Genomic DNA, 12,259 nt, shown 5'->3' on the forward strand with positions numbered 1-12,259 from the left:
CCACAGCACAGTCAAACGTACGTGTCCGTTCAGGCAGGCCCTTTTAAATTGATTAAACTGCCTCCAACCCAGTTTCTGGCTGTGACAACATTCCCCCCTCCCTCTGCCCCCCGACACACTACATGAGCTTTTAACTTAATTAAAATTAAAAGGTGGCGGCGGGAGACACAGCAGCTCTCCTATCCTATATTGAGAGCAGCTTCTGATATTCTGGAAGGTTGTAACACTTGCTGGATCGGGGCCACTGTAGATCGCACGTGGCCTGAAGGTTTAACTTGAGCCAAGCTTCTGAGCACGTCCAGAGTTGAAAATGAATAACCCCAGCCCAGTCTTTAAAGTGTCGTATTAGGGGGCAGGGATTCCACAGCAAAGGGGCGCAGCTTCCAGATAATACTGAGCTCTGCTTCACTCTTTTCTCCCGCCGCCTCCTTATTTCTAACATTACGACGATTGCTAAATCAGTCAAGGACTGCCTATAGGCCTTCTTTCCCTTCCCTTCAATTATGACCCCAGTTGCTGCCTCATTATGCTCTCTTGCAATCGCCAGGTATAAAATATGACCGAGATGCTGTGGTCTGCCAAAAGAGCTGGGAGTTCCAGCATTCCCTTCTTCAAATCAGATTTCCCGGTCTTAGAATAATGGGGCGTCTTTACAGCGAAGAGCTTCTTGTGCAGTTCGTCAAAGCTGCTTTTTTTGAGATGGTGATTTAGAGCTTTGCGGAAAAGTCTCGGGCCCAGGAAGCTGGAAAGTCATTCCAAGGGAAGGGAGCTCATGCCAGTTTGACAAGTGCCAGGACGGGGATCTTCCAGGCAGAGCACCAATAAACTGAGCCATGCTTATGCTACGAATATAAACTAGTCAGAAGTCCATGTGGCTCCCAGGACTTGCTCCATCAGAGGCAGGCAGCAATGGGCATTGGACAAGGCCCAGGAACTGACAGAGGGGCAAGGGGCCACTGCCAAACTCCAGACTCCCTTGGGCCAGGGGACGGGCTGTAGCTCAGTGATGGAGCAAATACTTTGGATGAAAAAGACCCCCCAGCATCTTCAGGGAGGGCTGGGAGAGAGACACACCCGAGAGAGCTGCTGCCAGTCAGAGCAGACAGCACTGAGTTGGATGGACCAGTGGTCTGACTTGGTCTAAGACAACTTCTTATTTATATATATATACAAGCAAAATTCATATACCGCTAGTGATAAAAAACAACAACAAAGCGGCTTACAACAACCATGCACAGAACCACACAATAAAAAACCAAATACAAATCTGAAACCTGCTAACTATTATGGAAAGATGCATTATTCTTAATGGCCTGCATAAGCCAGCCTGACGGAAGAGATTTTTTTTGGGACAGAAGGGGCCTGCTGAAACTCTGTTGACAATACTGAGCCAGTGACACGAAAGGCTCTGTTTCTTGCTGCCATCAAATGGGCCTCACCATGACCCACGGTGCTCCTGGCCCGGTTCAGCCCGGGATATAAGAGTACAGGCAGTTCCCTGATGTACCTTGCACCTGAATTGTTCAGGTCTTAGTAAATTATGTCCCTATGGAAAGGAGCTCACTCACAGAGGGAGAGAGCCTGAGGAGGTCAACACGCCCAGGTGCCCCCCAAAACCTGGGAACTGGCACCAGCTCCCCCCCCCAACAGCCCTGGGAAATATAGCTTCATGAAGGCACTGATCTTGCTTTGTTCAAGATCACTCTCCCTGTTCATGTACCGTATTTTTCGCTCTATAAGACACACCAGACCACAAGACACACCTAGTTTTTGGAGGAGGAAAGCAAGAAAAAAAAATATTCTGAATCTCAGAAGCCAGAACAGCAAGAAGGATCACTGCGCAGTGAAAGCAGTAATCCCTCTTGCTGTTCTGGTTTCTGGGATAGCTGCGCAGCCTGCACTCGCTCCATAAGACGCACACACATTTCCCCTTACTTTTTAGGAGGGAAAAAGTGAGTCTTATAGAGCAAAAAATATGGTAACTGGGTTCCTTGATCAGCAACGGCGACGGTCAAATGGGTCTGAATCTTATCTGACTGTGTAGTGCGGACATGCTTTTTTCACACCGGCTGTAGGGGGCACCAACCCAAAGCTGGCATATACAATATCATGTGCAAATAGCGGATACTCACTGTTGCTCTGCTTTGGCTCGATCGCTCAGGAAGAAGAGGGCCGTGGCTAGGAAAAACATTCCCCCCAGGACGACGACGAAAGGGCAGAGCATAAGTGCGTAGCCTAAGCTGAGGAATTCCCAGAGCGGCGATTCCTTTGTACTCTGGCGAATCAGGTCAGAGATCTGGAGAGGAAGCAGAATTGGGATCAGGGAGAGGGGGAAAGAAGTTAGCATCTTTCCGGGTGCAGTTTATTCAGTATGACAGTGATCGCTCGCTTGCAAAGATGTGTGGGACTCTCAAGAGATGTCAAGAGGGAAAGAAATACGATGATTGCTACGATAAACCGGCTCCTTTCCTCATTGTCAGTCTGGGTTTCCAATTGTTATGCTTCCCTCCTGCTGGTCTGCAAAAACCCCTGCGTGGAGGGCAGGAATAGCCAGGCTAGATTTGTCATGGATAAGAGCAGGGAGTGTCACCCACAGCTTGGTGGTACTGCACATGCGTGATTAAAGAGGGTCCCAGGTGCAACCCCAGTGAAGAAGAAGACCAGAGAAATGATTTTGCCTCCTCTTCCCCTCCTCTAGTCCTTGGTACTTTCAGACCCTCCAAGTGCCCCGATTTTCCAGGGACAGTCGCAGATTTACAGAAGACATTCTGGTTTCTTATTTTATCCTGGAATGTCCTGCTTTGCCTTAGGGCTTCCCTATTTCCATCAGGGAACTGTTGGAGGGTATGGAGTTATGTGACCCCCGAGCCAAGGAGATAAGTTTAGAAGACATCTGAAGGCAGGCCAGTATAGGGCCTTTTTTAAAACAAAAAGTTTAATGTTTTATTATGTTTTTATATAGGTTGGAAGCCGCCCAGAGTGGCTGGGCCAATCCAGTCAGATGGGTGAGGTATAAATAAATTGATGATGATGATAATAATAATAATAATAATAATAATAATAATAATAAGAAGAAGAAGAAGAAGAAGAAGAAGAAGTAGTAGTAGTAGTAGTAATTGAATAGGACATCCCTATTTTCATCAGAGAAATATTGGAGGATATGCACTTTCCTTCCTTTGGTGGGGAGACATGATTGCCTTGCAAATGGGAGCCAAGCCTCTCAACACATCCCTGACCCAGACACCCCAAAAATGCACTTACAAATCCAATCAGGTAAGGGCTCCCAGCGTCTCCCAGAAGGTGTGAGGTGAAGCTTTGCAAAGCTACTGCAGTTGCCCGGCGTGTAGGAATAACCACGTACTGACAGGGAGAAATATATTATTTATTATTGTTGCATTTATATCCCTTCGTTCCTCCAATTAGCTCAATGTGGCATTTACGGACCTCCCACTCTGCGTATTATCTCTAACCACTGACCGGCTCAGGGTGACCCAGTAAGCTTCATGGTCTAGTGGGGATTTGAACCCTGGTCTCCTTGGTCCTTGTCCAATGCTCTATGGTGAAGAATTTCAACAACCAGTCTGTCAAATGACTAGCCCACACTGGGATATGCCATTTAGCACAAGCATGCATTTGGGGATTACAGAAAAGTAAATGGCGGCAGAGCTGGCTTGATCTTGGTTGTACTTGTACCAATCTAAGAGCAGACCTTCTGCAATTAGAGGCCTATACATTTAAAGATGTATCAAAACAACCATGGCTTCCCCCTGACTGTAGGAGAGAGAACCCCGCAGTTGTGTGGCAAACCTATACAGTACTTGCCATGGACTGGCTGGATGGAGAAGGAATGGTGAAAGGAACCAGCTGGGGAACTCCCAAGGGATTGGTGGTGGGACATTGGGTCCCTCAGTACTGTGAACACCCAAGGCAGGGAACCTGCAGCCCTCCCAGGGTACTGACTGACTGGGGTATTGGCCCACCCTCAGTATTGACTGACTGGGATATTGGCCCTCCCTCAGTATTGACTGGCTGGGATATTGGCCCTCCCTCAGTATTGACTGGCTGGGATATTGGCCCTCCCTCAGTATTGACTGGCTGGGATATTGGCCCTCCCTCAGTATTGACTGGCTGGGATATTGGCCCTCCCTCAGTATCAACTTACTAAAGTTAGTGTCTAACAACATCTGAAGGGCCAGAGGTGCCACATCCCTGCTCTGTAGCCACTGTGGGGCCCTCTGGAAGTTATCAATCCATAATTCCCATCTGGAGGGCCAGAGTTTCCCCATACTTGTAGCAAAGGATGGTAGGTGCCCTTTTAAAGAGCACTTAGAAAAGAAAAAAAAACCCAGCCAAACATTAGTTCCTGCCCAAGTTTGGAAAATAAGTCAATTACAGGCCTGAGTGAACCAAAAACGCACCACAGGAGCTGGCTCGGATATCCCTGCCAAAGATGGCGGCAGGTTGGCTAAGCCAGGAAGCAGAGTGTGGGATCGCCCCAGTTGCTCCAAGCTGAGCAGCACACACAGCTCAGGAAGCCGGAGGAAAGACCACAAGGGTTGCCCTGGCAAGGCCTCACCTCCTAAAATAGAGGCCCGAGGAAAGGGCTGGCATTGGCACCAATGTCCTCTTCGCACCACACACACAAAAAAATGAGCAGAGCTATTCGTGGCATCACACAGAGTACCACTAGGCTGGCTCTGAGGGCCAGGCAGAGAGGCCTGGAGGGCCACATTGGGTGCCCGGCCCAGAGGTTCCTCACCCCATCCTTCTTAATATTCCTCCATAATGGCAACAGGATGCTGAACTCTGCACCAGTGCAATTGCAGCATTATGGACTGCATGTGGCCTTCACCAACACAGTTAAGAGCACTCCCCATGCCAGCTTACCATGAGTATATCAGCAGTGATGGCCCAGTTTGAAAACAAGAGCGTCTCACCGATAAAAATGCAGACCTGTTGACGAAGCGTAGACACGTGAGTGACTTCCACGAAAGATCCCAGCACCAATTGTTTAGTTTTTACCACATTTTAAGCAGATTTCATAAAACAGTTGTACTCGCTCCCAACGCAACCAAATGCACAGCAATTTACTTTATTGCACTGTGAAACTGGACTGCTTGTTTCCTTTTGTTTGGGAGGAAGATTGGAAATGTTCTTAGATACTAGTCAAACTCTCATTGATTATGGTTGTGGGCGGAGTTAGCTGGAGGAGGGAGAATCTGTATATTGCAGGGAGAGAGATAAAGGGAGCTAAACAGCAGATAGAGAATATTTACTTTATTGATAGTATTTATGTATTCACTGTGGGTGTTTGCATAGTGAGTCAAGAGATCAGATTTCCACTGATCTCTATGGGAACATTTCTAATGCGTTCCTGACCACAGAATTTTGATCCTCAAATGACAGGAAAAACCCAGGAAAACCCTTGAAGGGGGAAAATGTTATCTTATTTGTCTGATCTCTCCCCCCTCCCTCCCCACCATTGTTTCTGGCAAAATGGATGCTGTGGTCCAGCAAAACACAAAAACTAAGGCTTGTTTAAGGCTGTTTACTTGTTTACAATACCACATGCAGGTCCAGATGTTTGGATATGTGAATCTCTGGTGCACAGCTGTCAACTTTTCCCTTTTCTTGCGAGGAATCCTATTCGGAATAAGCGAATTTCCTTTAAAAAAAGGGAAATGTTGACAGCTATGCTCTGGTGTGCATAGCAAGCTTTGGATACTAATTCCTCGTGCTTGAATAAGTGAATTTTCGTATAAAAGAATGTTTGGGCAGCGGGACCTTGGGAGCTTGTGGACTTTCCTTCCTTGGAAGTTTTAAAGCAGAGGTTGGGTGGCCATCTGCCATGGATGCTCTAGCTGAGATTCCTGCATTGCAGGGGGTTGGACTAGATGACCCTTGGGGTCCCTTCCAACTCTACGATTCTATGACCTGCGTGTAATTGGAATCAGGAACTTCAGCCCCCCCCCCGGACGCTACCCCAAGCTGCTTCATACATACATAGGCTCCCACAATGCTGCTCTTTGCCGCAACGAAGATCAGGCAAGTGAAGATGGCTGAACCCAGCATCCCAACGGCGCAGACGAGGGGATCCGCTCGCTGCGTCTTCAAACGGCACCACTTGGTTGCGCCGGCCCCGGTGATCACGCCCAGAAATCCGGTGAAGCAAGTGATAGCTCCGAAGATCAAGCTAAGGGAAAGGAAGAATTCCAAAAATAGAGGCCTCTCTCACTGATACGGGCATATTTTTATACACAGGAAGGTGAGAGGCAGGTGGAGGCCAGGATTAGCCAAGCAAAAGGCATGAGTAAGATGTGCTAAGTGGACATTTATGGGCGGAAACCCAAAGCAAGGAATTAATAAAATTAAGACACTGGCTCTGAGGACAGTCTGGACGTTTTCCATGGGAATCTGAGGTTCTCAGGTGACTGAACCTTGGGGGGGGGACACCTTTTTCTGAAGGGCAATCTGTAACTGCATTTTAAAATTAACCTGGTTCACTTATGTGCTCTGTCTCTTAGAGGAGTCTATCTCTACTTTTTTTCTTTTCTTCCTTTTTGGTGGTACAGTGGGGCAAGACACGTACAGTATGTCAGGTCCAGGAAATCCTTTTATAAAATTTATTTATTTGGTTTTTCGAATTAAAATTTTACAGTCACACAGTCAACATACAACGTAAAACACAAGATTCCAAGAAATCTCTTGGACTTCCCTCCTCCCCTTTGTGGGTCCTATTGTTAATCATTTCCTCCTGCATCTTTTACAATAATCCAAATCTTTTACCTCTCCATTGTGTCCAAAATTCACTATTAAACTACAAGTGATATTCCAATCTTACTAACGATTTTAACTATTTACGACGGTCTGTAAGAAAATTTTAAATTTTCTCCATTATCTATCTCTACTTTCCACTCATTGCCTAACCTTGGACAAATCCCTGATCCTTCAAGTTTGAGTTCCTCCAACATTAAACAGGAACCCTCCTCTCTCAGTGAGTTGGCATAACAACAAACCTGTCCAAAGCCAGGAAAAGGGCTCTGAAAAACTGAAAAGGACCTTTATACAAAGTGATGAGCTGTTAGTGAAGAGCCAGTGTGGTTCAGCATTTAAAGTGCTGGACCTGGGAGACCAGGGTTCGAATCCCTCACTCGGGCACGAAGCTCACTGGGTGACCTTGGGGGCCAGTCACTGCCTCTCAGCCTAACCTACCTCACAGGATTGTTGTGGGGATGACCTGGGGAGGGGGAGAGTCATGTATGGCACCTTCGGTATACGGGCCACTATATCGGCCATGGCTTTCCCAGTAGTGATGTATGGAAGTGAGAGCGGGACCATAAAGAAGGCTGATCACCGAAGAATGGATGCTTTTGAATTATGGTGCTGGAGGAGACTCTTGAGAGTCCCATGGACTGCAAGAAGATCAAACCTTTCCATTCTTAAAGAAACCAGCCCTGAGTGCTCACTGGAAGGACAGATCCTGAAGCTGAGGCTCCAATACTTTGGCCACCTCATGAGAAGAGAAGACTCCCTGGAAAAGACCCTGATGCTGGGAAAGATGGAGGGCCCAAGGAGAAGGGGACAACAGAGGACGAGATGGCTGGACAGTGTTCTCGAAGCTACCAGCATGAGTTTGACCAAACTGCGGGAGGCAGTGGAAGACAGGAGTGCCTGGTGTGCTCTGGTCCATGGGGTCACAAAGAGTCAGACATGACTAAACAACTAAACAACAACAACAATATTGGTCACGCCGAACCTGCAGCTGAATGCAGGATTGGAATATGAATATGAAATCATACTGAAAAATCAGAACTCCTATTAGAATAAACAAGTTCCGTTATAAATACTGAAATACAATGTGTAACAGAAAAAGAAGTAGAAAGTTGGTTTAAAAGTGTGTGAAAGAAAGTAATAGAAGTGGAAAGAAATTGCAATGGAGTAGATTGGAAGTCAAGCACAGGGTAGGGCGAGGGATGGTGGTGGGAAAAGGAAGTATGTGTGGGATTGAGCGTGGGTATGTATGAATATTTTTAAGGATTGTATGAAATGTATGTTTGTCTGTAAATTCGTAATATGTATGTATTAATGTTGAATTATTTTGATAAATTAAAAATTAAAAAAAGAATGCATGTACTGACTCCCCAGAAATGCCTTATTTCCAAGGAGTGTGCTATAGCTGGCACTTAAGAGAATCTTAGAGCAGTGACACTGGGGGTGGGGGGCATTCTAGCCCCACCCCACGCCAAATGCAAGACTGACAGCGCAAGCTGCCCCCTGCAGCATCCCCGCTAGATGTAAAAGCAAAGCAGGAGCTCACCTGTCTTTGGTGCCGCAGGGTTGAGATGTGCAGGTCTCTGCGGTTTTCTGGACCACTTGCGCCCGGTGGAGGTAGAGGGGGATCCACATGCCCAGGGCCCCCGTGGCGAAGGAGACAGCCGAGGTAGCCAGAGAGGAAAAGACGTAGCTGCGGCTGAAGGGATAAAGGGGTTTTGGGTTAGGGTTAGGGCCAAGAAGGGGAGGCTTCATATCTCATGAAGAGGAAGCTCTCACTGTTTCCCCATAAACGATCCTGGAAGGTTCTGGTTTTAATTTTGTAATAGAATGGACAGAACATCAGAATGGACAAACCAATATAAGACGATAAAGCCATTCCAAAGAGCATGATGGGGGAAAGAAATGCATGGTGCATCTTCATTACACACTTTGAGAAGAATACAGTGGTACCTCGAGTTAAGTACTTAATTCGTTCCGGAGGTCCGTTCTTAACCTGAAACTGTTCTTAACCTGAAGCACCACTTTAGCTAATGGGGCCTCCTGCTGCTGCCATGCCGCTGGAGCATAATTTCTGTTCTCATCCTGAAGCAAAGTTCTTAACCCGAGGTACTATTTCTGAGTTAGCGGAGTCCGTAACCTGAAGCGTATGTAACCTGAAGCGTCTGTAACCCGAGATGCCACTATATATCTGTAAATGTGTATACAATGAGTGCAATTTAAATGAAAATTTGCTCTAATACATCTATATCTATCTGTCATCTATCTATCTATCTATCTATCTATCTATCTATCTATCTATCTATCTAAGGTAAAGAGACCCCTGACCATTAGGTCCAGTCGTGGCCGACTCTGGGGTTGCGGCGCTCATCTCGCTTTATTGGCCGAGGGAGCTGGCGTACAGCTTCCGGGTCGTGTGGCCAGCATGACTAAGCCGCTTCTGGCGAAGCAGAGCAGTGCACGGAAATGCCGTTTACCTTCCCGCTGGAGGGGTATCTATTTATCTACTTGCACTTTGACGTGCTTTTGAACTGCTAGGTTGGCAGGAGCAGGGACCGAGCAACGGGAGCTCACCCCATCGCGGGGATTCGAACCGCCAACCTTCTGATCGGCAAGCCCTAGGCTCTGTGGTTTAACCCACAGCGCCACCCTCGTACACACACACATACATATATATAAGACATAAGAACATTAGAGGAGCCTGCTGGATCAGGCCAATGGCCCATCAAGTCCAGCATCCTCTCTCCTCACAGTGGTAAAACAGATGCCACTGTGGGAAACCAGCAAGCAGGTTTCACACACAAGAGATCTTTCCTGCTCCTGTGGCTTCCAGCACTTAGCATTCAGAAGCATTGCTACTAGCCATCGTGGCTAGTAAGGTAAAAAAAGGTAAAGGACCCCTGGACGGTTAAGTCCAGTCAAAGGCGACTATGGGGTTGAGGCGCTCATCTCACATTAGGCTGAGGGAGCCGCCGTTTGTCCACAGACAGCTTTTCGGGTCATGTGGCCAGCATGACTAAACCACTTCTGGAGCAACGGGACACCGTGATGGAAGTCAGAGTGCACAGAAACGCCGTTTACCTTCCCGCCGCAGTGGTACCTATTTATCTACTTGCACTGGTGTGCCTTTGAACTGCTAGGTTGGCAGGAGCTGGGACAGAGCAACGGGAGTTCACCCTATCAAGGGGATTAGAACTGCTGACCTTCTGATTGGCAGCCCAAGAGGCTCAGTGGTTTAGACCACAGTGCCACCCATGTCCCACGCTAGTAGCCATGGCTAGTAGCCATCAATAGTCCTCTCCTACATCAGGGATGCGGGTGGCGCTGTGGGTTAAACCACAGAGCCTAGGACTTGCTGATCAGAAGGTCGGCGGTTCGAAGCCCCGTGACTGGGTGAGCTCCCGTTGCTCGGTCCCTGCTCCTGCCAACCTAGCAGTTTGAAAGTATATCAGAGTGCAAGTAGATAAATAGGTACCGCTCTGGCGGGAAGGTAAACGGCGTTTCCGTGTGCTGCTCTGGTTCACCAGAAATGGCTTAGTCATGCTGGCCACATGACCCGGAGGTTTTACGCCGGCTCCCTCGAGCGCCGCAATCCCAGAGTCGGCCACGACTGGACCTAATGGCCAGGGGTCCCTTTACCTTTACGTCAGCAAAAAATCAGCAAAAATCAGGATGCAAAGAAACTTTGAATTAGGGGGTGCAAAACTGACACAGGATGGAAACAGGCTGATGTGCCCCCCCACCTCTGCATAGTTCTCTTACTTCCTTATCAAGGCCTTCATGTCCCTCAGCCACGAGGTCCGAGCCTTCAGCTGCGCCCCCAGCTGCTCGGCGTTGCCCCTCTTAGCAGCTGGAACAAATATTAAGATGAGTGTGCCGGTGATCATACCTAAAAGTGGTGAGACCTGGAGGAGAAAGAGGTGTGCGGTGTGAGGAACCAGGAATCAGAAACATCTAGAGCACACAGCCTGTTTTTTTTTAAAAGGGCGGATGACTGGGGCAAAATGAACACCCAGCGTAACTGCAATCTTCTCTAAGTGGTGCACAAGAAACTCAATACAATGGAAATGTTAAAAAAAGATGAGTTAAAAATGATACAATTGCAATTCAGTTAAACATGCTTGCTGGAATAAAAGATTCAGCGGACGCTGGATGTTCACAGGAGGGATGGGAGACTCTCTGACCTTGACAGGAAGGGAGCTGCATAAAATTGGGTGTGCAATACTAAAAGCACAACTCCCTTAGTACGAGCTGTGTGTTCCAGCCACTGGGGACCACTAAGAGGGGCTCCCCGAAAGAGTTCAGCAATTAGGCTGCGATATAAAGAATTAGGTGGTTTCTTGGGGTATTCTGGATCAAAGTTGTTCAGGGCCTTGTAAGCTAGAACAAAAGCCTTGAACCACACCAAGTAGCAATATAGGCAACTGGTGTAGAGCTTTGAGCACCTGAGTTATGCGCTGCCGATAGCCTGGCCCCATCAACAGGCCAGGAGACCTGATTTTAGCACCCACATCATTATCTACAAAAGCCACACCTCCCATCCCATAGTTTTCACCTTCCTAAAATTCCATCCACGGGAAAAGTCGCCCCTCCACTGGCAAGAGGCCAAGCGGAGTCAAAGGTTAGGAAACAGTTTTGCTGCCCTGTTTCCTGTTGGCTATTTCTTTTCTTTTTTTCTGGTCAAGCGCTCTTTGTGTCTGCTGTGTCCACTGCATGCTTAAAGTGTTCCCCGCACATTTCTCAAGGTCCCCCAAAGTGTATAGAAGGAAATGGAGAAACCTTCATGCAGGAAAATGAATCCAAAAGGGAAACAATTATCCCTCCCACAAAACAAGAAAACATCCCTGGCTGAGTTTCATGGCAGCCAAGGGACACTTTGACTAAAGAGCAGCAGAGGGAACGGAATGCTGCTGCGACCTTTCGTTTTCCTGTCCTGACAATAATCTACCTCAAGCCAGAAGCATCCTAAATTCTTCAGCAGATTTTTCCTCCGCTTCTAGCAAAACAGTGGTCCAGGAAGCTATTTAGCCTGTAATGTTTCCCATGACACTGGCATGAGGGGAGCATTCTAATATTTAGCCAACCGAAAGGGTGCCTGATTCTTGTTTTTTATTATTATCTTGGGCAAGTGTTGGAAGGGGCCTTGATAGTCATCTTGTTCCCCACTCCTGATGCAGGAAACCAGCTGCTGCCGTGCCCCTGGCTGATGGGATGCCCAGCTTGCCCTGTCACGAGGGTCTTCATAGTAATAGTGCCTTGTAATCTCCTGAAACCACGTCAGAAGAGGCTCTACGCGTGCACCAATGTTTGCAGGTAGAGCTTCTCTATGCTCTCCCTCACATAGCTCTATGTGATAGTCAGTGTGCAGGGACAGCCAGTGCAGTACCCCCCAGATGCTGTGGACTACAACTCCCATCATCCCTGGGACTGATGGGAATTGTAATCCAATAACAACCGGAGAGAACCAAGCTGGCTAGACATGGTGCAG

The 12,259-nt window shown here is 47.7% G+C and overlaps 1 protein-coding gene across 2 annotated transcripts in view; it reads right to left on the reverse strand.

The window, feature by feature from the left end:
* The window catches only part of SPNS2 (SPNS lysolipid transporter 2, sphingosine-1-phosphate), a gene marked incomplete at its 5' end in the record, with an annotated part of 98,304 nt that overhangs the window by 18,878 nt on the left and 67,167 nt on the right, over positions 1 to 12,259 (reverse strand). For both annotated transcript variants that reach the window (XR_014214081.1, XM_082201248.1), the window contains 6 exons: positions 2,133 to 2,296; positions 3,262 to 3,360; positions 4,888 to 4,953; positions 6,004 to 6,193; positions 8,318 to 8,470; positions 10,534 to 10,676. Coding sequence is in view for 1 of the 2 variants with exons in the window: in XM_082201248.1 (XP_082057374.1) it covers positions 2,133 to 2,296; positions 3,262 to 3,360; positions 4,888 to 4,953; positions 6,004 to 6,193; positions 8,318 to 8,470; positions 10,534 to 10,676 (815 nt within the window). The remainder of the gene's footprint in view (positions 1 to 2,132; positions 2,297 to 3,261; positions 3,361 to 4,887; positions 4,954 to 6,003; positions 6,194 to 8,317; positions 8,471 to 10,533; positions 10,677 to 12,259) is intronic.

Source organism: Podarcis vaucheri, assembly GCF_965113315.1.
Source record: "Podarcis vaucheri genome assembly, chromosome: 15".
In the NCBI taxonomy this organism is placed as follows: domain Eukaryota; kingdom Metazoa; phylum Chordata; class Lepidosauria; order Squamata; family Lacertidae; genus Podarcis; species Podarcis vaucheri.